Source organism: Clarias gariepinus, chromosome 2, assembly GCF_024256425.1.
Source record: "Clarias gariepinus isolate MV-2021 ecotype Netherlands chromosome 2, CGAR_prim_01v2, whole genome shotgun sequence".
In the NCBI taxonomy this organism is placed as follows: domain Eukaryota; kingdom Metazoa; phylum Chordata; class Actinopteri; order Siluriformes; family Clariidae; genus Clarias; species Clarias gariepinus.
Window position 1 is genome coordinate 37540863 of NC_071101.1, and position 26912 is coordinate 37567774.

At 38.9% G+C, this 26912-nt stretch overlaps 1 protein-coding gene across 2 annotated transcripts in view; it reads right to left on the reverse strand.

Annotated features, from left to right (window-relative positions):
* Positions 1-2071: 2071 nt before the first annotated feature.
* Positions 2072-26912, reverse strand: part of afg1lb (AFG1 like ATPase b) — a 30166-nt gene continuing 5325 nt past the window's right edge. For both annotated transcript variants that reach the window (XM_053478439.1, XM_053478430.1), the window contains exons 3-13: positions 26402-26453; positions 26091-26192; positions 25606-25733; positions 22517-22616; positions 17920-17978; positions 9763-9848; positions 9343-9413; positions 8181-8281; positions 6499-6639; positions 3609-3722; positions 2072-2535 (exon numbers count right to left, since the gene is read on the reverse strand). In XM_053478439.1, coding sequence (XP_053334414.1) covers positions 2392-2535; positions 3609-3722; positions 6499-6639; positions 8181-8281; positions 9343-9413; positions 9763-9848; positions 17920-17978; positions 22517-22616; positions 25606-25733; positions 26091-26192; positions 26402-26453 — 1098 coding nt within the window. In that variant the 3' untranslated portion in view covers positions 2072-2391. The remainder of the gene's footprint in view (positions 2536-3608; positions 3723-6498; positions 6640-8180; positions 8282-9342; positions 9414-9762; positions 9849-17919; positions 17979-22516; positions 22617-25605; positions 25734-26090; positions 26193-26401; positions 26454-26912) is intronic.

Genomic DNA, 26912 nt, shown 5'->3' on the forward strand with positions numbered 1-26912 from the left:
TGCATTAAAATTTCCAGCATGACAATGTCCCTGTGTACAAAGTGGGCTCCAGCCCTGACTAAACTCCACTTTAACAACCTGACATCACCACCTGAGCTCAGTAATACTGAATTGAACAAACACAAATCCTCACATGCTGTATAAAATCTAGTGGAAGGGCTTGCCTGAGGAGAAGAGCCGACTTAAAATGTGGGAATAGATTTGGAACGGTTATGTGAATCATACATTTGGCTGTAATGTGTTGCTGACTTGAATGCTTCAGCTGTAGGTTAGTTCTCCACACTGGCCCTTTAATCCCATTTAAAGCACCTGACACACCCCCCTTTCTGTGTCCAAAGATGTGACATCATGATGTTAGAAATAAAGAAACAGCACTTGCAGTGGTATCTGGCTGTATTTAAGCCTTTGTGTCAAGCTGATGATAGTATTTCTGTACACTATAATACTCAACCTATTATATTGGATGAAATATTCAGTCCTGGTTCTCTGTCGTGTCAGACCTCAATCCAGCAGATCTTTGTCCCCTACGACGAGCACCATGACTCACGGCTTGCGCACGTGATGGATCGCGCGCACCAGCTTCTACTGATCTGTAGCAGGAAGAAAAGGATAATGAGCCTAGTATAATTGGGTGGTGTGTAAATTGGGTCAAGTGCAAGATCCCTTCCAGGATTTTGTTACAATTACCATTTAAAAAATCATGATGTAATACAGTAGTAATGAGCTTCAGGCATTTACTAGCTATCACGAGCAGCTTTGTTGCACACTAATTATGTAATTTAAGTCTAATGCATACATTGGATTGTTACTGCGCGCTTATGCATGCACATATTAATCCCCTCAACCACACACACACACACACACCTATATATTGAGTATCATAAACAGGTCAACCTTTCCTCCACGCACACTTAAGACTGCAGGTGAAATCTTTACTCTATTAGAGGTTATAGAACATTTAACCCAGTATTATTAAATGTATGTGGTGTGTGCATGTGTGAGAGGGAAAATAATAGTACTAACTACCATAGCTTAATTAGAGAGGTAAGATTACACACACTGGACGGCACAGAAATGTTTTGGACATGATATCTGAATATACCCACACACCCACTTGTGACATTCAGAGACACATGACTGCATATCAAATGGCTTTGAGATTAGAGATCACTCCTTAGTCGTTTCATACTTTTACATCATCTGTTGAAATTCTGAGCGATCATGTGCAATAGCATCCGCTGTGCATCTTTTCGACCACATACATACTGCATGTTTGCAATATTTACACTCCATTACTTTTGCACTAGAATGCCTTCAGAACCATGCACTCAGTTTTTTTCCCCCACTGCATTTAAAAACTGCACTGTTTTTTTTTGCACTAATGAACGTTTTATTTATAATTTCCACGGTGTGTCTTTGTCTAGGAGCGCGAGCCCTCCTTGCACAAGAATATTATGCTTGAATTTTGCACAAGCGACCTGCGTAATTGTCCTCTGCTGACACCTAGTGGACAATAAAAGAACTTCCATCAACAGACGCATTACGTCACTATTGAACGTTAGCCTGTTAAAATAGTGTTTTTCTTTACAAGTATATAAGCAATCTGATTTGCCAAAAGTATGCTCTGTATAGATATGTACCAACAATCAACAACAACAAAACCCCTTATGAAGATCTAGGCTGAAATAACAAGCATGCAGTGAAGCTGTATTTAGTGTTTATACATTGCTGTGGTTCAGAAACAATGCAGAAGGAAACTGAAATGATCTAAAGGAAGTTTACACCAATGTACACAAAAGGTTACAAAGGAAACACAGAGCACTCATTTAGAGTTCATGCAACTTTTGAGGAATACAGGAATGAACACAGTTAAAGTTAAGAGTTTAATATTGGAAGTATTCCTGTTAGTTTGAATTGTCCTTTTAGACTTTTATCATAAATAAATATACTTTGTGATCAGATAAGAATAATCTGGTATTGTAAACTTAACTCCCCATAACGTGTTATGAGTTTCAGGCAGAACAATAAGAATTACATGAATAAGAATAAATATATTAAAAAAACTTACAGATCTATAATCTATTTCACATAAAACATGATGTATTTTCCCTACTAAGATCCAAATATTTTCTTTAACACCTATTTTTTTCCTGCTGGTCCCAAACAGGCGACCACTAGGGGATGCTCTTTACCTTCCCTTATTTATTTATCTTATTTATAAAACACACACTGTACATATACGGATTTAAACGTGGAAGTACATGTACATGTATACATTGCTCATGTGCTCATGTTACTTTTCTGATGAACTACCTATGAACCTTATATAAACTGACGAAATCTTCTAGTTACATTACACCACACAGGGCGCGCCAGTGACAGGGTCCAACACTATGAACAGTTCTTTGTCATTAGCCTTTGGTCGACTTGAGTCCAGTACTGCTTGGTCTGCATCTCAGTGAGCCGGGACAGCATCCTCTGGAGGGCAAAAATTTCCTCCTCGCCTGTGAAGAGCGCTAGGCGCTTCCCTGCTCCCTAAATGCATTGATAGAGAGGCATGATTGTTACTGTGGGTGTTAGGGATACTGTAGCTTTGGTGTTTTGTGGTGTTTTAAATGTAGCATTAAATGAAAATCCAACACATGTGGAAGTAATAAACTTGCCACCCTTACATGAAAGCCATGCTTGTTCAGTTCAGGCTTTTTCTGATTGTTGTTGTTGTTGTTGTTAGTAGACCAGCACTGCGTCCAGTGGCTGGGGCTTGGGCATTGGGTGGACATTGAATGCAGTAATGAAGATGATGATGATGATGATGATGGTGATGCAATGCCAGTCCCAAGCCTGGATAAAATGGGAGTGTAAAACCTGTTCCAAATTGTGTGAGGATCAGATAATGCACTGTAGTGACCACTCAACTCTAGCAGCAAGAACGCTAAAAACAACAACAAAAACCAGAAAATGACTGAGCAGAATAAACTTGGCTTTGATGGAAGAGTGGCATGTTTTATGTCATCTGATTGCTCTGTCAGGAAAAAATATGTTTCATGTGAGGTCACATGACATAAATTTTTTGGGATGGCTTTTATTTATATCTGTCAGCCATTAAACAGTCTAACTGTTCAAACTGATTGGTAATGGTCTTGTAGTTCCTTAGTTTGTTAATAAGCCCTATTGTAGAATGGTAAGCTTGAAGATGGCTTTATAACACTTGTCAGATAATCAACCAGCAACAACTGTGTCAATGATGAGGACATACACAGGAGTGCTCCAGAACTCACAGTTCTTGATGATTAATGAATCCTGCATACTTCTTAAGTAAAACATGTCTGTTAATTACTCTTTTAACAATTGCACAATTAGGAATGGGGTACTTATGTCTTCTATGTTGGTTTTATTAGAGACATCGACAAGAAACTAGAGACATGTTTAAGAAAGAACAGTAAGGGGGTGTACTTTCTTTTTTTTTTTTTTATATATGACTGTTGAATGTCGGTATATGACTGATCTTGTGTAGTCTGGAGCTGTTAACCAGTCCACAGGCTTATTTATGAAGACATGCTTAAAAACAGGCAACTGCTGCTGGCCTTGTGGTTAAAGCACTCACGTACATTAGTGAGGCCGAGCTCATCGAGCATCAGACGATCTCGCTCTTCCTCTCCAGACATAGAGCCTCCATCAAAGAGATGGTACAGAGGGGCTTCGGCTAACACCACCACCCTCACCTGGAGGAGAGAGAGAGAGAGAGAGAGAGAGAGAGATGACTAGCCAGAACTCTAATACAACAGGTTAGAGAGACATAACAGCAAATGTAAGAGAAAAAAAAAAATTTGTGTCAGATGCAGAATATTTACTGTTTCCTTCTTCATTTGTTTAAATACGGCTAATTATTTTCTAGCCTTTCATCACTTTCTTTTAAAAATTAGACCTCACTTGGAGACATCACTTTGATTCAAATTCACAATTTCAGAATGTAAAAGTTGGCGTTGTCTGTGCAACAATGAAGAGAAGCCAGAACTGGAGAAATATGTTCTCTTTTACGCGTAGACGTTAATAGTCGAGCATCGTAAGAGTTTTGGATCAGCTGTAGCCGATGTAATGCTGTCTGAGAAACCCCAAAATACAAAGCATTACAGTAATTAATGCGAGTGGTGATGAAGGCGTGGATGGCTATTTCGAACAGCCTAAAGGACAAAACAGGTTTAAGTTTTTCCAATTGCCTTAACTGAAAGAAACTGGACCGAACCACAGCACTAATCTGTTTATCAAATTTAAGGCCATGATCAAAAATAACCCCTAAATTCGAAGCTGTAGGTTTAACATACTGCTCCAAATCCCCTAAATCCAAAGGTGAAACTCTACCCCTGGACCAAGTACCAAAACCTCTGTCTTTTTATCATTAAAATGTAAAAAACTTTTGGGCTAAGCATGCCTTTATTATTATATAATGATGCTAGCCATAGCCGAATAGCTAGTTAGCTAAAATAAATGATCATTAAAATTTATAGAAATAAGAAAAATTTATATCCCTATTAAAAGTTATATCACTATTTTTAATAATAATTTTTGCACTGCAGATTATGTGACATAAAAAAACACAATATGCTTAATATGTAACTTAATAAAAAAACTGTTAGCTTGTTAGCGTTGTTGTTTGTTTGTACCAACATAAAAACAACTCTACAGCTAATTTTGCTATGAGGCAATAACGTGTTAGTAACAAGATAACATATGATTATACCAAGTCATCAATAACAAAACTGTACAATTGCTACCGTCATGAAACAAAATTACAACAAAGCTACCTACTATTATGAACTATTACCGAGGTGTTAACATTATGATAATGACCTCATACCATCCTGTTACATAGACGCCAACCTAAAGACATAAGGGGAATAGGATATATGTCAGATGTACAGCTATTAAATGACAGTGAGCTGAAGGGGGGCATAAAGGATGGTACCATCAACGTTCCTACACCAGAACCCATGACCAATGATGACAAGCCTATGCCTTATTTTATCCTTGGTAATGAACTGCGAACTTTGAACTTAGACACACCCATTACACACATTCACACATTACACATGGCACATTTGCACATTTTGCACACCAGTGTACTGTATACTTTGAACTGCAACCTTGCACAATATTCTGCACATACACTAAATGACATTAAATTTCAACTTTCTTTTAAAAATTTCTTTCAAAACCTGTAAAATTCAATTTCTTTTATATTTCATTTTATTTTTTTTTATTTATTTTTATTACGTATTTTTTATATTTTTATTTTTTATTCTACTATTTTATTCCAGTATTTTATTATTATATTTTTTTTGCTTGTACATTATACACATAATGTATATACATCATAAAAGTCCTTTACATCTTAAGTTTATCTACATATTTCTAATTTGTAATTTCTCTTATTTTCACACTGAAACTTTCCTTTTGAATCTTGAGGTCATCAGCAGTCGTATAAGCATTTCACTTCATATTATACTTTGTATCACTGTTTATGTCCCAAATAAAATTTGAATTTGAATGATGCCTTCGTATTGAGTATTTATTTGATGAAGCAATACAGTAGACTTGGACTTTATTAAGATTAAGAGCTTGTGACCACTAATATCTAGGGTGAGATGAGTTGTGGAGAATTCCTTTGGCACCCTTGCCAGTGATTAACAATGTATTTCTTATTGTAAATATAAATACAGTAACTTGTACAATGCTGCTTTTATTATAAATATAATTTAATGGAACTTGATGAATAAATATTATAATGATATTAAAATTTATAAAATAATTTTTTCTCAGGTTTTCCAAAGTTTTGAATGAAATGAAATGACCAAACCACATGTTTTGTAAATTTGCCATCAGACTTTTTATGATATTAACAAAAATAATTAAACCACAGATATATTAAATTAAACATTACTTTTACTTGTAATACATCTTTCAAGTGTGTTTAATCATTACTATTTTCCTTAAAATATTAGCTTGTTAATTTTGTCATTACTTCCTTCTAAGTAGGTATAGAGGCGATACCAATGCTTAAGAATCAATAATGATTTATTAACGACACGGTAATTAAGAATTAATACAGTTTATAAAAAATTTTGTCAAAATTTTCTATTCTGACACTAACAGACATGACAGAATTCACATCGAGCCCAAAAGATGTTGTAATAAGGTGTTAACGACCTCTACTCAGCTCTCCAGAGGTTGTAACAAATTTGCATCTGTGTAGATCCAGTAGCTACTCCAGCTGTGTGGCATGGAGAGGAATAGGGGGTATTACCCAGGTACACTTGCATTTAGATCAATTAGATCAATATGAAAATAATATTGTGTATATATAGTATATATATAGTAATATTGTGTGTCATTATTTATGAGACATGGCATAGACTCCTACTATAGCTTATTGTTTCTAGCGAAGGTTATACCGCCTTGAACTCTTGTCCTCTACAGCGTGTGCATGTTTATCCCTTTTACCTTCTGGTCATATAAGATGTCGATGAGTGTAATGAAGCGTCTGGCTTGTTCCCTCAGTGCAACCTTCAGCCGAGGAACGCCCCGGACAATAACCGTGTCAAAATGGTGCGCAATCTCCAGATAATCGCTGGCACCTAATGGCTGAAACACACACACACAGACATAGCATTAAATGTGTTACAGTACAATTAACAATCATTCTCAGAATTATTCAACAAAAACAAGCACCTTTAAATGAAGTTCTAAGCATGAGTAAAACTTGTGTGAGAGCTCCCTCTCAACCTTGAGAGACAAACAGCATGCAGAATCTCTTCTTGTTCAAGTACCCCGAACTGTCTTTTTTATGTAGCCATGTTATTTTCCTCTTTTCTTTTTTATATTATTTATATATTTTCTATTTTTCCCCCCTCTGTGCACAGTGGAACCTGTGTATGTGTTTATGAGTGTGTTATCCAACATGGAAGGCACATTAAATCATGCTGACATTGTCCTGACTGCATTAGGCTGTCCATGAAGATAAAGAAGTTGAGGACTCTTTATGTACACACACGCGCACACGCACACACACAGAGCGAATGGAAGCGAACAGCACTCTCGAAAAGGCCGAAGGACACGCTGCGGCTTTCCATTAGAGAACAGCATGTTGATTTCCTCTTTTCCACCACTTTTTTTTTAACAGGAAAAAGATACAACATGCAACTGGGAAACTGGGAAATGTGTTACAGTAGTGGGTCTCTGCAACGTCCTCAACACAAGACAAAGATAGATACATGTTGGGTCCAAACTTTCACATTGGGCGTTCAAGTCAAACAGGGACTTGTGGTGACATTTCTCATAAAACGAAGGTGTAAAAGACATTTACAGAAGACTTCAAGCACAGAACAGGGTTGAGACTCTGAGCCAAAGTAAAAACAATTGAATGGTACAAATATTTTAAAGGTCATAAGTCTGCATAAGTCTGTGAATGACTGAGGAAGCTCAGAACCCACTACAGTCGTTCTTGTGAACATTCAGCGCGATTAACACCTGAAAATCAAAGTCCTAGAGAACAGCAAAACAAAATTATCACAAATCATCATGTGATCACTTTCTAACAAAGACAAATCTGAGCTCTATAAATATGCGACTTCTCACTTCTCAAATCATTCTGAGGATGTGACAGGGCCTTGGGGGTGTGGCTATAAAATGACTGACAGACAACCAATTGAAGTACAAAAACAAACATTGGAAGGCAGGTTTCTAAAGTCCATTTATATTTTTGTATTGGCCGTGATTTTAAACAAGCCAATTAGATTTTCTACCAGTTGTGACCTCATATAAGTTCATCCTCTCCTCTGGCTTGTTGCGCTGCTGTTCTCTGGGGTCACAAAAATGCTAAGTGAAATTTGCGGTGTAAAAAAATGTATTATCTGAGCGGTTTTTCAGCTGCAGGATTTACACATACTTAAAAGGAGCATTAAGACCTGTGTTAAAATATGCGACCTTTAAACATGTTTAATAAATCTAAAAAATAGGGATCTAAGAAATAAATAATAGTCACTGATGTGTAATTTTTTTTAAACTCAAGTCAAGTTAATAATAAGCAATATGCACTGTTCTGATTTGAGGATTTCAGGAAGATCTTACAACATAGTGATGGTTGTTAAATAATCTTTTGTCTTTATGAACTCGCCTTTACTCACTCGCTCACAAAGCTCTTGGAAAGTGCAATCAGCAATGGTCCCACAGGTCCGGTTCAGCGTCACCTCTCTGCCTTGCACGCACAATGCTCTTGGTCTGGTTACTAAAGCAATAAAGCAACAACAATTTAACAGCAAGAAACCTAGAATCAACATAAAACTAGGAATAAGCAGCAAGTTCATGTTAAAATACTGAGGTGAATTAACAGAATGAATCTAGAAAATGTCTAAGCACTTTTTACAGCGAGATAGTATTCACTACTTCCTTGCTGCTTTTCTTCCTTCCTTTTTTCTCTCCTCCCTTCCTGTATTATTTCCTTCTTTCCCACATTATTTCCTTCCCATCTCTCCACTTCCATATTTCCTTCATTCCTTTTTACCTTCCTTTCTTCCCACACTCTTTTTTTCTTGCTCCTTTTTTCATATTCTTTCCTTTTCTTTATCCTTCTTGCATCCTTTGCTTTTTTCCTGTCTTCCTTCCCCTTCTTTTATTCCTTCCTTCATGCCTTATTTCCTTCCTTCCTATGTTCTTTCCTTCCTACTTACATTTATTGCTTTTTTCCTGTACATCTTTCCTTTCTTAAATTTCTCCCTTACTGATTATTTCTTTCATTCTTTCCTTCCTTCTTTCCTTCTCTTTTCTTTTTTCCATATTCTTTCCTTTTCTCTTTCCTTCCTGCTTTCTTTTGCTTCTTCATCGTCTTCCTTCCACTTTTTTCTTTCCCGCTTTGCTTCTTTCATTTTCTCCTTGCCTTTGCATTTTCATTTTATTTCCTTTTTGCCTGCCTTCTGTACTTCCTTCCCACAATATTTTCTTACTACCTTTATTTCTTTCTTCCCCTTCTTCTATCCATTCCAACTTCTTCGCTTCTTTCCTTTCCTTCCACCTTTTCTTCCTTCTTTCTGCTATGCTTCCTTGCTTCTTTCCTAAACTAACTGGACGAGCGTTCTAAGCTCTATGTGTTTAATCCTGCTTTAATATGATGCTCATACACACACACACACACACACGCACACACACACACACACATACAGTAGCCCCCAAATCCCAATGTGTGTTTGTGTGTTTATGTGTGTATATGTGTGTATGTGTGTATGTCTGAAAACTGTCTCAGCCGTATCCTGCCTGTCTTTTATTTTAACTAAAGGAAATTAACTTGCGTACCATCGTTTTGTCTGGACGCCAATTCACAGAAGAGCGTATTCACGGCAACCTCAGCGTCGAGTTCACTCCATCTGCGGGGAGCGGAAAGGAAAGAACAGAATATGAAATTAACCAGGTCTGAAGTGCTCACATCAAACACACAGAGTGGTGTGTGGCTGTGTTTAGCTTTTCAGGGAGCCTCAATAGCACAGGGATGTTGGGCTCAAAACAAACAGTGTGAGCGTGAATGGAAGCGAGTGGCAATCAGTTACCTACCAACACACACACACACACACACACACATACACACACACACACATTAGCATACACTGAAAGGACAGCTATTGAAGAGCACATGGTTGTTGTGGTCATCATTTTATTCCCCCAGGGATGACTTGTCACGCTGTCCCAGTATAGCCACGCTACAATAGCCACACTTACGTGTAATAAAGTTTCCTGGCCGCCAGTTCCATCTCCCTCTTGCGGTAATCTAATCCTGTGTCCAATCTGACAATGTAGCAGTTCTCCTAAAAGGCAAACGCAAATATTTAAACACCTAAACACCATTCAGATAAATATAATTTCACAACATAGCACAATACTGCTCGTACCGAGCGTCCTCGGGTTCGAATGGATTATATAACCTACCTCTAGGGGGTGACAGTGTGACATATTAGACACCTGCCAATGCACACCTACTTGTCTTGCAGAATACAGGAGACAAAGTCACGATGCGGTCATGAGATTCTAATCACACGGGAGTTACATATGAAATGTTTAGAGTCATGTTTTTTTTTTTTTTTTTCAGTAGTGGTGTCTTGGTGCACAAAAGGCTGAATTATATATAATTTTAACCTGTACAATTTCAGAACTCTGAAGTGATATGTGAGTTTTTTGCTACGTGCTGCCTGTGTAATCTGAGTGCGCAGAGGATGTAGGAGGATGTAGGAGATGTTGATCAGGCTTAAAATGCTGTTTTTTCTTGTTACAGGATTAAACCTTTACATCATTCATTGCAGTTTAAATCAAGTAATTAAATGTCAATTAAATTTAATTAACTGATTTACTAGGAGAGAAAATCGCAAAGCACAGCTATACTCTATTTAATCAGGTCATTCTCTCCTTCCTTCCTGCATTTTTTTTCTTCCATTCCTCCCTGTCTCCTTCTTTCATCTCCTTCCCTCCTGTCTCTCTCCTTCCCCTCACATTTTTTAATCCTTCAATTTCCTTCCTTACTTTTTAAAAATTTTTTCCTACTGTTTTTCCTTTTCTGATATTTTATCTTTCCTGCCTTCCCACCTTATTTCCTTGTCTTACTCCTTCCCTTACTTTCTTTTCTTCCTACGTGCCATCCTTCCTGCATTCATGCATTCCGTCCTTCCTCCCTTTCCACATTATTTCCTTCTTTGTTTTTCATATTCTTTTTTTCTGTACTTCCTTCATGCATCCTTTCCGTCCCACCTTTTTTATTTTATTTCCATTCTTCACATGTTGTCTTATTAACACTGTACCTTCCTTTCCTTTTATTCACCCTTACTTCCTTGCTTCTTTCCTTTTTTCCTATATTCTTTCCTTCTTATCTTTTCTCATTCTTTCATCAAATGGAAGATTGAAGGGATAAGAAAAAGCAAGAAGAAAAGAAATTCTTCTTGTCCTTTCTTATTCCTTCAATCTTCCATTTTTTCGATCCTTCCTCCGTACGGTGTCTTGGATTCTCTACCTTGATTTTTCTTCCCTTCCTCTTATTCATATTTCATTCCTTTCTTCCATTTATCTTTTTTTCTTCCTCCCTTCTTTCCTTCATTCCTTATTTTCTTCACGCCTTTTTCCTTCTCTCCTTACTTCCTGCCATCTTTTCTTCCATCCTGCATTCTTTTCGTCCACCAACTTCTCTCCTTCCGCCCTTCGCCTTCCCTATCACTAGAATGTTATTTTATTGATTGCCTCTTTATACTTCTCTCCATGCCCATACTTTAGTTTGGCAATTTTTGTTTGTGCAAGTTTGATGAAAAAAATAGATCTGAACCCTGAATCCAGCCTGTGTGTGAGTTTATTTTATTTTTTTTTTATCAGCAATGCTAGAGATTTTGGAGACAGAAAAAGCTGATGAAAAAGACATGTGATTATTTCTAACAGGAGTAATAATATGTGGCATTAACGCGAAGAGGCCTTTGCCTGAAGCAGTCCTCAAATCTGGCGAATTATGAAATCAGTGAATTTTCCGCCACCCTCCTCCTTGAACCGGGGATAATTAGCAATCACTACACGAATGATATATTCCTATTTTTCCCCCCTTCATCACTGCACTCCTCTCCTATTCTCTGCTGCTGTCAACTTTTCTCTCTCAAGCTCAGAGTTCCGCGTCCGAGCCAATTGGCTGAATCGGGTGTAATGACAGGCTGACAAACCGCAAGCGGCGCAACACAAAAGGGAGTGTGTCGCTTCATCAGCCCCGCATGACCTCATCACTGAGTCGCCAGGTAAACAGCCAGCACGGTGACGACAACCGCCAAATCAGGTTCCTCTCTCTCTCTCTCTCTCTCTCTCACACACACACACACATACACACACACAAACACAGACACCTTGTCTCCCATTTATTAAAAAAAAAAAAAGTTTTTTCTCATGAGTGTATCTTGACAGGTGGTGGGTTACCAAGACATGCCTCAGTTTGGAGGAGAGAAGGAGAGAATGGAGTGAGGGAGTGAGAAGGGAGGAGTGCAGAAACACAATCAGACAGCAGTTTGATCCATAATGAGACGTGCCTGCTTGTGGATCATGGCATGATTATGGCCTGTGATGGGTTCATTAGAGATTTATAACTCCTCAAAGTTTTTTTCGTCTTCAAGCCTTCATTGTCATCCTCCGCCCACAGGATGCTAAAAACCCCCATCACCCCCCCCCCCCTTCGTACAGACAATATTACGCAATATTAATGCTTAACTTAGAGTTCTACATGATTTTATAAGTTAGTTTGGTACATTTTTTCCTTAGCTATAATATTCAGTGCTTTATTTAAAGAGACTAACTCTAACCTACCATTGTATTTTGGCTTAATGAAACACACATAAAAAAGTGCTTTATGAAACACCGTGTGAAAGAGAAACCAACAGGTAAAAAGTGATCCACCGGATGAAAAAGACATACGAGCCAAGGCTGCAATCATAAGCAGATTACTATCTAAACAAACTAGTCATCTGATGTGTAATGAAGATGAGAGAAGATTTGCCTGTAAGTCACAATAGTCCTTAGCCGAATTCTGATCCACATCACTTATAGAATAGAGGCTACTTAATCAAGTCTGACTTTGTCGTAGTAGCACATGCAGTAATGGTGCTGTAAATCGAAACAGAATCATATTGTACTGAAGCAGATTCAATGAGGTTGTCAAACATGGAATAGAACTTATATCATGATCATATGCTTAGTCATCGTGGCGTGAAAGCCTAGGCTAATGATCTATTTTGTTCCTCGCTGCTGCTAGAGCCCGTCTGCTTCAAAGTGTGCCTGCTGTATGTTCAGAGAGGCTCTTGAGCATAGCTCAAGTGTAGCAAGATGCTTTCTGAATTACTGTCACTGTGACCTTTCCATCAGCTCGAACCAATCTGGCCATTCTCCTCTGACCTCTGGCATCATTTATTTCCAGTAGATCAGAAGGTTTGGAAATGCTTGGAGGAAAGCATATCTAGTACCAACAACTATGGCATGCTCAAAGACACTTAAATTCTATTACAAACGGCAATAATACATGACAAAAAAAGTTAGAAGATGCTTTCATTATGACTTTGCGAACAGTATTATGAAGGGAGGAACTGGTTTTACAAGCTGATTCTAGTAATTAATGAATTAATTAATACCAGACTCATAGCTGCACACTCTACTGGTACACCTTACAGCTGACCTGATTAATATTACATACATCCAAAATCAAACAATGTCTATAAATCTAAAAAAAAAAAAGAACTAAATGTTTTTCTTCAGCGCACACACTTCCATAAAGACGTAAAAACCTCATTTTATATGAAGCCTGGACGCTCATGTCAATCCTATTGAGAAGGTCCTGGATGTCCGAGAGTTTAGAATTTGGAAAGAGTTTACAAAAGGAGGGGGAAAAAAACTGGGTTGTGTGTGTTTCCTCTCTCTCTCAGTTTCTCTCTCTGTTTCAGAAAAACAAGTTGCCTTTCAGATTTTCAAAGCGAGCCTTACCATTGAGAAGGAACAAAAGCCAAAGATAGCTGGCGATTGGGCCCTGATGAGGTCCACTACCTCATTACTGACGGCCGAAAACATTTGATGCTTTTTCTCCCCCCCCCCCTCCCCAACCCCACCCTCCCCTTAGAAGGGCAGAGAATTGACTGAGCCGGGGCTCAAAGAATGCAGGGTGGGAAGAGTGAAAAAGAGAAGGGGGTGTGGGGTGTGTGTGTGTAAGAGAGAGAGAGAGAGGGAGAGAGAGGGAGAGAGAGAGGAAAGGTTGTTGTCCATTCATTTCTGTGTGTCTTACAGCCACTGTGGAAAGAGGAAAGAAAAGGGGGGGGGGGGGGGGTGGAACAGAGGGAGGGATAGAAAGAGAACGAGAGACAGCTTAAAACAGTGCCTTTATGCTTTTGAGTCTGGGACGACTCCTCTTACATCAAAGTGTTTTCACCACTCTGGTGTGTGATTTCATGTGTGTGTGTGTGTGTGTGTGTCTTGGGTGAGTGTATTCAGAGATTAAGTGACTAGTGAGTATGTGTATGAGAGAGAGAGAGAGAGAGAGAGAGAGAGAGATGGGGGTGGTTCAAGATGTGAACACACTAATTACGCCTAATTATCTATTCCCTTTACATGGACCGGCTTTTGTTGGCCATTCTGAACATTCTCACAACGTTCTCACAACCTCTCACTGCCCTGTCCACAGCTCTTAAGGGAAACATAACCTTTAGAACATCTGCACAGCTTTAGAGAAGGAAAAAAAAAGACCTGGACCACCCCACAAACACAGAGACAAACATCTAAGTGCTAGATTCACACTCTCCTGGGCATCTCTATACGCTCTTAGGACGAGTACAGACCCTGACCGTAAGTATTGGAACGATACGGAGCCTGATGTCAGGGACAGTCAAAAGAAAGAGATAGCTCCTTCTAGTGATCCCCTTCTCTTGCTCGCTCTCTCTCCCTCACCCTTCACCCTGGACTCTTTATTGGATTAGATCTTTCTCCGAGGTGGCCCGCTCTTGCTAACCGCCTTTACTAATTAGCCATGATTTTACACAACAGAAAAGCTCGCTCTCTTCGTTATTCACTTGCAGCCCTTAAACACTACCAAGGCTGAGTCGCTTTCACTGAAAGCACTGAACTTTATCATGGAGGTTTGTTCGTTTTGGGTTAGAAGGGAGGGGAAAAAAAGTACTGGATAAAAAGGCAAAGAAATGGAAAAAAAATAAACAAAATATGAAAAATAAGGAGTTATTGTTGGCCTACCAAAGGCCAGCGGGACAATAACAGTCATTCAACATCAATTCTACTTATTGAAGAGCGCTCTCTACCCATGTCACTCCATCATCATACTTGTGACTCGGCACAGAGTCCTTCACCAGACGCACACAAACACACACACACACACACACACACATACGCAGCCATCTTCCACATCCATTTATTCCTATTTGATTATTTAATTTTTTTTTTAAATACTTGGTTTATCGTACATACCAATTAATCCTAACAAAAGCATGGAGGAGGAGAAAAAAGGACAAGAAAAAAACTGAACAGGCAAAAAAAAAACCAGAAAGGAGACACTTAAGCTGAATTAAAGTGATCATATTTCTGTAATTTTGTAATGCTGCTGCCTGAACAAGTGACCGAGAGAGAGGGGAAAAAAAAGTCAGGTAAAAATTTTTGTTTAAAAAAAAGAAAGAAAGGTTTGACCCTGGGGAACTGAATGAGGGGAGGGAAAAAAAGGGAAAGCGATGCAGCAATGCCACATTATTTCAAAGACAACTCCAGGAGCGGTTTGACCTCAGACCGAGTGATGCTTTAAAAATTTAAAAAGGTCAGCGGTGAATCAGACGTGCTGCAATGAGAGTGAAAAGGAAACGAAAGAAGAAAGAAAACAAAAAAATATATTATATATTCGAACTGAGCAAGTAGTGAAAATGAGTGATGTGTTTTCTTAGACTTTGAGAAATAAATTGTACATATACTGGTCCATGTGTAATTGCGGGATGTGTCAGAAATCTATGCTGAATCTTGACTCAGCTAACGAGTCCTCTCTGACACCCGGGTCTTCAGGGTCACCGATCCAACATAGTGGCTGTGTCTCTTTCAGGTCATTCTTTCCCTATTAGGGTCCCTGAAGTCACCCTTGTTAATTCTGCCTGATCAGGAATCTGAATAGCCTTCAGCCTCCTTACCTCCCATGTTCCTTCGCTCCTTTGTGAGACCATCTGGGAGTAGTGTGTGTGTGTGTGTGTGTGTGTTTGTGTATCAGAATCACTCAAGCCTGGGAAGAATCATCTCATGTCCACCTAAATTTGTGGAAGACTGGTATCTGGCTTCCTGTGAGTAAAGTCTGTGACCTGCTTTTTTACTGATCACTCAAGCAGTTAAACATTAAAACACTCTCCAGAGACACCTGGCAGTGACCACAGTGCTACTCACGCAATCCTTATATGTTTAAAGAAATATATGAAACCTGGATATAAACCCGAAACATGTAAATATTCAGCTGAAATCAATGAATTTGTCCAACCATACAGAAAGCACATGTATGTCTTCACGCATGTAAAAAGCCCACGCAAGCCCACGTTTTATGCAAAAACAGTAAATACTATAGAAAGCTATAAATTCAGATTAAACACAGTGAAACTCAGTTTTAAACAGATGATGCTGATCACCAAAAACGCTTGGTATAGTTAATAAACTGTCCGGTCCAAACCCATTCTCCAAACTCACTCTAAACCGGTTCATGCATAAATGAATTAAAAACATATCCACATTATATAGAGATATAATGATATGTATTATATATATATATATATATATATATATATATATATATATATGATGTATTTGTATTATAGGTATCATGATAATATTGTATCGGGTCAATTTATCCATGTAAAGAGAAGGGATAAATCGGCAATAAAAAAAACAATAATTTTACAATGTTTACGGTTAAAAAACGAAATGCTAAAAAATATATTAATTTGTTTGTTTGTTAGACGGTTTAGGATTGTTTTAAATTTTAAAGTAAAAAAAAGTACAACTGAACAAATAATAATTCTTTTTTTTTAAATATACATATTTACTATATATATATATATATATATATATATCACTATCAGAATTTTTTATAGTTTTTTTTTATAGTTTTTTCTTTCTCTAGAGTATTATATTTAAAAATATATAATTTATTATATATATATATATATTTTTTTTATGTATTAATTATTTAATATTATATAAATTTTTAAATGTTAATTATAATACAGTATGTTAATAAATATAAATGTAAGGGAATAGATTATAATTATGATACATAACATTAATTATTTGTCTATGAAGAGAACAGTGTAAAGAGCAAACTCAGGATTAGGCGATTTTCGTTATATCTCGTTTGGAAGTGATTAAGGTTTGATAATTTTCAAAAAAAAACTGAAACTGACTGTTTCAGTGGGGACACTATGCCTGGAAAATCTCTTCTTGACTTTAATGTTCTTTATTTTATTGCTATCAGAAAAAGAAGAAAAAAAGTTGTTTCTACTTGTACTAGTACTGAACGGTAGAATTGTGTTTGAGGGAAAATTGAAATAGACTCAAATTAAACATGATAAATCTGAAAAAAAAAATACAGACTGTGTAAACCTTCGTACAGCAGCCTTAAAAAAAAAAAAAAACATCAATCATGACAATCCATTAAAGCCATAAACATGTCATGCTGTAGTAATAACGATTCATATAAAATGACGTCTCATGAAGTTGCTATTAATAAACAGTTTTTATAATTGCTTGTGTCTGTGTGTATGTGAGAGAGAGACTTTCTTTTTAACCATAACATCTCTCTGAAGCTTCCTTGAGAGTATTCATTAATGTCAAATGTGCAAGAATGTGGGCTGCTGCTGCAAAATGCCTAGTAATAAAGCTTGGATTATTTATGACAAGCTCAGTGTCAGAACTGTGCTAATTACTCAGAATAATGCCAATACCTGCTTACAATGACGCTATTACATTACAAAAAAAAAAAAAAAGAGGCAGATCAGAGAGTGTCCGTGCTGTCTGTGATAGGCCTCACTTTGAAATGCAAGCAGGCGGCTTCATTCCAGCCAACCCACACTTCATCATTAAACAGCTTTCTCTCAGACTCATTCTCACCCTGTCTAATTGCATCCATCTCTCTCTCTCTCTCTCTCTCTCTCTCTCTTACTCATTCGTGCTCTCCTCCAGGTATGATCAAAGGTGCCTTTTTTTGTGTTGTGTGTTTTTGCGTGCTTGCACTAGGGTGGTGTTTCACACCAAGTATAAAATACATCAAAAAACCTGGAGCAATAGCTTTGGTAACATTAAGAGCGAGGGACAAAAAGGGGTATAAAAGGATAAATAAATTAACTTTGTCTTTACCTTGAGTACATCGATGAAAGGCACAAAAGCAGCCCTCTGAAGACCGTTTTTGTAGAGTTCTGAGATAAACAGGGGGAGAGCGAGAGAGAGAGAGAGAGAGAGTCAGGATGGTTATTATTAGCTCTACTCTTTAGCCTCCTCATAATGTCATTTTCCTCCAGTGATCGGCGAATAAAGTGTCTATTGATGACGTGAAGCCGAGGAAAGGGGACGAGGCGACAAAAGGGGATGAGGAGAGGCACAAAATGATTTCTCTGTACAGCACGGGAGAACAACGGCACATGAAATTCATTACATTCCCAAACAATGAGCTCAAGAGAAGAAGTCTCTCGCTTTCAGCACAGACAATAGACCCACATCATATTGAATAGAGACTTCAATTAGCCCAGGAGGTATTATAAACCCTGATAACACAACACACACCCATACACATACATACACCCCGGACCGGAAAAGACAGGATATTGAGATATTATTATAGGTGACTTGTTTACAGATACACAGAAAGTGAGAACAAAACCCGAAAAAAGTGGATTTGCTCATCTTTAAACAAGTTGCCTATAGAATGTGCTTTTGTTTTATTATTCTCAGCCACCTTTCGCACTATGAACCTGTACAAGTCCTATAGCTTAAGTGCTAATTATATTTTCAGTACTTCAGTACCTTATACTATCAGTCAAATGCATAAAACATTATGCAGAACAGATGCAGTTTTAATATCAATAGGAGATCACACATTTCAATTAGCTTTTTATGTTTTATGGTAGGTTTAGTTTTTCCACTTTTCCTTAATTTTATCCCAATTTGGGCCATTTTGTCAACCAATAGGGGAGGCAGAACTCAAACATATTAAGTCTAAGTAAATCACTTCATGTTTATTTATCATGCATTAACACCTAAACAGAGAAATGTTTACAGTTAGAAAAGTTTATGCTTTTAGGTTTTCATATTAATGATCCTAAAATGTAGCATGTGCCTATTTTTGAGACACACAGGGACGCTTAACAGGTTCACAAGGAAAGAGCTGCCTGCTCTCTTCCACATAGACACCTGTGATTGGCTTGCATTGATGTGATTGACTATCAGTATTGGGTGTAACGCATTACAAAGTTTCTTTGATGTAACGAGTAATCTAACGGGTTAGGTCCGCCATCAAAGTACTTAGTTATTAAGTTATATTTTCAAACATGTAATCCGTTATTCAGACAATTCATGTAACCCGTGAGCCAGACAGCAGTGATTCCGTAAATGTGTGTGTGTGTGTGTGTGTGTGTGTGTGTGTGTGTGTGTGAGAAAGTCGTCCTACAAGCCCCGCCCCCAACTATAATATCCCCCATGCAAAAAATCCATCCAATTTGCTGATCTTTGGTACTTTATTTTCTTTTAGCTTGCAAGAATTCAATTTTCTTCATGTTTAGGTCAATTTAAAAGACACCTGTAAATACAAAGTCACTTTTTTAGTCAACCAGTATATGGGGGAACCAGTATGTGCGTACATACAAACAAACAACAACAACAACAAAAAAAGAAAAAAAAATAATAATAAAATCAACCATTTGTTGCTTCATATCCGTTTAGCACTGTCTAGTATTTGACCAATCAAAATTTCCCCCTAATGTGACCTCGTATAGAGATATCCCGTCCCCCAGCTTGGTGCTCAGTTCTGCTGTTTTCTAGAGAGGTGTGGCTCCACAGTGGCTTATATACTTAAACAGCGCATTTTAAACAGGGGTCAAACAGAAGGAGTTTGAGGCATGAAAAAGGTGCATGAAAGACAATTTGATGGAGCTCTGAGACCCGTGTTAATGAAGAGACCTTTATGGCACCTTTAAGTCGAAAAATGAGTAATAACATGAGTAATAATAACAAGACGTCCTAGCAGACATCGACTTTTTGGGAACGTTTCCCAACAACTAAAATGGTTTTTAAACTCACAATAAGGAGGTTTGATGAGTCAGAGTGAGTAAGCAACAACACCCCTCCTTTTGCTTCTCCACCCCCTCACTTCTTCTGAGAGGCCTGTGAAGAAAAGGCGAAGCGATTGCTCCTGAAGGAAGTGTGAAAGAGAGCGTCTCCAAGTTCAAACGCTCGAGCCTCTTTGGCGGCTTTTCACCGCCGTGCCTTTCCATCATCTCGTTCCCTTCTTTCATGTAAGCCCTTCCATTAGTCGCCCTAATTAAAATTAAATACGCTGGCTATTAAGTTTTAGCATGTGCTTTGTACTCGGTGGCTGGTTAATGCTACAAGAGTGTCTCTTTATTTAAGAGATTGCCCATGCGCAAGGCCACTTCACGCAACACAACGTTTAGGAGAAAGCGAAATAGGGGAAAGATGACAGGATGACTGACTTGATCGCTCTCCTTATCGCTCGCTAAAGCCCTCTACGTTAATGTAACCTCACAGACATTACCAAACACAGAGCGTTCAATCAACAAGCAGGGAAAAGAGTGAGGAAAAGGTGTGGAAAGAGATTAAAGAGTAACTGCTGGCAGGTTTTTTTCTGCTGGTGTTTTATGTATGACGATCGCCATGAAAGCGTAGAGACTTTGATGGTGATGATGTTGAGTTTGTTGAGGGATAAATGATAACAGAGTATGATGAACAAATTGTGGGAATCCTCAAAGTGGCCCTTCCGTGTTTCCCTCTCCATCGGTCACATTGAGAAGGTGTAAATAGTGCCCAGCTGTTTGCTCTATAAAAGAAATAAAAGGTACAGAAAAAACTTACAGACGTCCTAAAGGGAGCGAGTAAGAGCATTTGATTTCGGTTTATGTTCCTGAGAAAGCTTTTCTTCTGTTCTCAATCAGTTCGAAAGAGGATAATGATCAAGGAAAAGAATTATGACATGGCAACTTCATGCAAGGTGAACGAAGTTTGGGGTGAAAAGGCTAGACGAGCGGAACAAAAGGTGCTGAACGGTAAGCAGACGCCGACATACGAGAGCGTTTGGTGTTGGATTAAGAACACGAGAAGGCCGCAGAGCTTTAGGAACATGTTTGACTTTGTTCAGCCAACAAAAACACAGCGGCGGATAGAAAGCGTGAAGTGTTGTAGACAATCGCGGCGAGACAATGCAAAGTGAAAAAGTAGTGAGGTCATGCAAAGCCGTGCAGGTGACAAGGTCAGAAAGAGAAATACACTTTTGTGTACATGGTATGTAAAGAACCAGGAGGAAGGATGTAGCTTAAATGTCGAGTTCCGTGTCCGAGCAGTGCAATACAATCACTTAATCAGAGATTCGAAATGTCTGACATTAGCTTGCTTTTTAACTCGACCAGGTTACAAAGTAGATCCGTCACGTCTCCGATACCGACGAACAAAATCTCTCACGGTTTACACAATCGTGTTCTCCAAGATACTTCAGGGCAACTTGAAGTGATGCTTAACTTAGTGGTAATTAGCAAATCCAGAGATACAGCATTTGTTTCAATAAGTACAGAATGGAGCTTTTCCCTATCATTTTATTTATAATATAGCATTTCTATCCATTGGTAAGGAAAATATGCTATGCTTTAATAAAACTATTACCGCTTCTTTACACCAGTACCTTCTGCGACTCCTTGTGATATACACAATCAAAATGCTATACACAATCATACTGTATGACAGCTAGCAAGAAGGGAGAGTGAAGACCAAGACATGCTTCTTCTGAGAATTTGGTTATAGGAAACATGGACATGGAGCTGTTTTAAGGGGGAAGAGCGTGTGGAAAATAAAAACAAAATCAGTATGGTGGTGACATTCATGCAATCGAATTTTTATTGATAGCATTTTTAAAGTCACTTGTATGCGTCAGTTAACCTTGTTGGCGTCCTGATTCTAATTTGTGAACATGGTAGGCTAACGCCTGGGACGGTCTCCCGCTTAGAGAAGAAGTACGAGATGAGAAGGGGCGCGGACATCAGATCCCTACTGGAAGCCCGACTACGAGATTGATCGAGAAAAAGCTCAGATATAACTTAGTACTGCAAATGCATTAAGTAAAATCAGTCTAAGTCAGAAATCATTAAGAATAATGTAAGCCCAGTCTGCATAGGAAGAGGAGGAGAAAAGATACAGAATAAAATCTTTAGCAAATTTAAGCCAAAAGGGTCCTTTTTTTCTGCTTCCTTAAAGGGGAGTTATCCTAGGAGACTAGGGGCAGGAGGAGTAGGATACCCTGGTCGGGCTGCCAATCCATCACAGGGCGCACACACATACATAATAATAATCGAATTATTAGCCCTGGACGTATGGATATGTTTACTATGCATGACTGAGCAAAATCACATAAGCAGAGTGATGTTATACGTCATGGGGTGATTCAGCCAATCATGGGTAATGAAAGTGCTTCTATAAAACGGTTCTCTTGATAATAAAATGAAGAAACTGACACAGAAAGAGCAAAATATTTTGGTTAGATTTTCCCGTTCAATGAAAATGATGATGGTTGCCAGAGGTCACATACATACACAGCTAGTGCCAGTCAAGAGTCCACATACTGGAATATGTTTATGGGAGACGACTAGAATTGGGTGAACCTGGACGAACTCCACACAGAGATAAAGAGAACATATTACATATGTATATTTTCACTTTAAATAAAAAAGTGGCTTACCTTCTGGCGGTCGGTTGGAGGTGGCCACCAGCACCACGCCACATGTGAACAATCCCTCAAACAGCTGCTTGAGAACCATGGCACTGGCGATGTCAGTCACCTAACCAAACAACACCAAGAGAAAGCTGCATCTTACAAATAATCGAATACAGATGAATATTTCTTTGCACTGCCTTTCTACACTTTTAGAGTGAGAAAGAGCTTCCCTAACCTCTGGCGCAAATCCAGAGCAGCAGTTATTTATTTATTTATTTATGTATTTATTTATTTATTTTATGGTCTTGTGTTATGAGACGATGGGAGCAGTCCCAGGTGGAAAGGCTGAGGATGAGCAAAAGGCCACTCCTTTGCCTTGAGCTAATTACCACGATTGTGATCGTCTGTGTGTGTGTGTGTGTGTGTGTGTGTGTGTGTGTGTACATGTGAACGCATGAATACCAGGTGTTTCAGACTGTGAGCCTTGGCCGAGGTCCATTGACCACCACACAGAAACACAAAGCCTCTCCACCTGACGGCAAAATGGCCACGCTGAGCCGCAGCTTTCTGTCGGTGATCAGGACAAGTGTCTCGAGGTGGCTCAGATGAGCTAATCAAGTCAGAGCGGGCCGGACAAAGCCACAGAATGGAACGATAAATAAATGAATGCATAAATAAGTAAGTAAGTAAATAAATAAATAAATAAACAGCACGATATGAGGCAAAATCAGCGGCACAATGGCTGCCAGATGGCCACACATACACACGTATGTACACACAAACACACACAGATGCGTTCCCATTGTGTTCTTAAGGGCCTGGCATGGCCGTCCCTGAATCCCGGTGGCGCGGGGGGACGAGTGGTTCTTTCATTATCATTCTCATCATCGTCATTGTCATTATTATCATTTAAACGTTGCCTTTTTCACAGCAGCGAGCTGTCGCCTCGCACACATCTGCAAAAACACAGGAGCTGCTGACCCTCTGAGAACAAAAGGAGCCCTTTAGTCAATAACCCACAATGAGATCCTCTTCCTTTCATATTCCACCTCTCTCGCTCGCTCTTCATCCCTCTTTCCCGTCTATCTTTCGTCTTTCCGTTCCTGCAAGCCTTTGTGTTTAATATCCTGTCGATATGAGCAATAATTTTGTCCGCGTGTCCCTGAGTGCAGTCTATAGCAAGTGCATTCTAAGTTGTCCTTCAGTCAAATAACAGATTCTTCAGGTTTCTCTTCCAGGGCCTACTGTACATTTTTATGGGTGCTTTATTAAGCTGCCTTATTCTCCCTCCACCCCCCCCCAAGAGACATGTTTTTGTCGCGTAGTCCATCGCCCTTGCACATTGATGGACGCTATTTGTAAAAGGGGACACTTAAGACAGCCATACCCTCAGCATATGTTGTTTTTCTTGTACTGAAGTGCTCTCTTCTTTTGCATATTAAACCTTAGGCTCTCAATGTAACCCCATTAGCATCTGTACTTTTGAGCAAGTGTGTCTGTGTGAGGGGGCGTGCTACAAAGATGAGGTGCTGCTGCCTAAATTGGATCACATGCCCTTTTCAAAGGAGTCATTTAATTATGACCTTTTCATCTGTCCTTTATTTGTTTTTTTGTTTGGCATAGATGGCACAAGTGTATGCACAACACACACACATACACACATACACACACACAGTCAGGGGGTATTGATTGGCCGTTTGAGCAGAAAAAAGCCGCGGCGCCGTTGAGGACGACCTCAAAAACAACGGCACCAATATTCAAATGAGCATCTAATTACGCCGGCAACGAGTCACTTTTGTGCGGTGCACACGGGTGCCAAATTACGCTCTTTTGATCTTAAACCTTTACTTACTCGAAGCTGGGCGATGAGTAATTTCGGCCTCCAAGGCTGAGACAATGCCTTGAGCGGTTGCGCTTTCTTTCTCTCGTCCTCGCTTTCCCTCTCTCTCTCTCTCTCTTTCTACATATATATCTTTTGGCCCTTCTCTCAATACCTTGTCTTCATTAAGGCAGCGAATGGGGCACAAAAAGGGGAAGACTACAAATTACTGATAATGACGCCGCACTAATGAAGAGAACGAAGAAATTTCATTAGCATTTAAGAGGCGAGGATGCGCGCGACCCGCCGCGGCTGCTCTCCATTACCCCTTCACTTAAGGGAGCGAGAGGGGCCGTCTGAAACCCAATGCCTCATCTGCATGCCTAAGTGGCCGCGGCTCCTGATTGGTAAGGGTCCATCAGGCTCCTAATTTATGTATCCCAAACAAAACACAGGGGACGAGAGTTCCCTGTTGGTGTTCGCCACGATCCACAAGTGCAGGATGCGCACGGGCAGTGAGGCCTGACGGATAGTTGTGTTTGTTCATGTTTGAACATGCATATACATGGGAAGATTTCAAATACAAGAAGTCATGTGTATAGAAACTATGAGATTTCAGTTCTGAGTTTCTTGAAAATCCTTTAAGGAATAATACACATCATTTTGTACGTTATTATACAGCATCATTTCTTTTGAAGGTCACTTATTCAAAATCTCTAATGTTCCTCTGCATCACTGCATTTGTGCTCTCTGTTAGGAATAAATGCAAAATCATATTTATAAGTCACATAGACGTACCGGCGTGTACTGTACAGTGTCTGTATTCAGGGTCTGGACTCCACTAGATGGCTCCAAAATGTACAAAGATGTCTACTTTGAATTCAGAATTATTTTTGCTTCCTGAAGTCCTTAAGAATACTTGTCTCAATTTGCGCAATTCTTGTGCAAAGTGAATCTCTTCTAAATTTTCGGGCACTGCGATATCATGACAATAAAGTGTAGTGCATCATTTCATTCGTGTTCAAAAAAAAACACAAAGAGGAGCAAGAACAATTGTAGAGAAACATGATCTCTGATGGGAGAGTATTACTATGCCGAGTACTAGTAGCGACACGACATTATACAGCATGCATGCTTTATTTTGCATTTCAATGTAGTTATTTCCATGCTAACGATCTAACAAATTGGCTTTGTGTTTTTTTAGTTCTTGATTCACCAAACACCTGTTGATCGCCTCCACCCACGCGCAGCCCTGAACACCTTCTGCGACTCCTCAGCCTGCCACCCTCCTCACCTGAAACTCATCCAGGCATAAGAGGCAGGTTTCTGCACCCATCTCCATAGCAACAGAGAAGACGGGGTTGGACGCTGTCAGTTCGCCCGAGCTACGGTTCGGCAGACTCGACTTCAGCCGGTGGATCTCTGAAACCAAACGATTACAGTCACTTTCCATGAAAGTAAATTAAAAGGATTAGAGAATTACACATAAATAAAGCACTTATATATATAATAGAGTTGCTTACAATGCTTGTGCCTCTTAAAAAAAAAAATTTAAAATACTCACAGCATATTTTACCAGTTAATGTTATTTTTTTACGTATTTCTTTCATTCATGTTATTTCTTACGTATAAGCTTTTACTATTTTTTTTAAGGTCACTGGCAGTCGTATGGGCATTTCACTGCATATCGTACTGTGTATGACTGTGTATGTGACAAATAAAATTTGAAATTTGAATTTATAGAGCAGAAGCTGTAAAGTATACCATAAGAGAGCTTACTTCTGTGGACGTCTAACATAAAGGCGTTAAAATGAAGTCTTTTTTTCCTGGGATTTTTTACATTGGAGTAAAATATGTCCATTAGCACCGTTTTTCCAGTGCCTGAAACAAAGAAATCAGGTTAATACAAGTATGCAGTGATGTATAACAGTACGTTTCAACTTTACACGCTGTTCTCGAACTGGTGACTTCAATAAGACAAGAAATCACTTGATTTCTGGTAATGCTAACCAAAGTTCTGTACATTAACGTCAATCTTTACCGGTTGCTATTATAAATGTAGAGGCTGGCTCAAGCTGTAATGAACTCACCAACACCGCCATGAATGTAGCACCCCTGAGGGGGAGGTGGCTTTGCACAATCCTAAAAGATAACACATTGGAAACCTTTATGAATGAAAAAATCATAAAATGTTCCACTACATCATTTTCTATTAATCAACTCTAAAGGTTTACAGGTTGCAAAATTATTGTTTTTTTTTCCCCCAGTCAGCTTTTTCTACAGATTCGACTGCATATTTTGCTTCATTGCTCTCCTGGTAGGGCCCGGTTCTTCACGGAGGAGGAACCGAGATCCCATGTATCTGAACAACAGAATGTATTCATCAATATATCAAAAATAGTGCAAATATTGTTGCAAACCAAACCGATCTAAAGATTTCCAACGAATTATTTCAAGTTTAGAAGTGAAAAAAAGTCAGTCACTCACAAATTGCCAGGCACATGCACAGTATAACTGATTTGCATTTGGCAACGCCCATAACACTCCATAAAAGGCAAAGCTCACAGACCTGAAATGGCAACTAAACGGCAAAACTTCCTC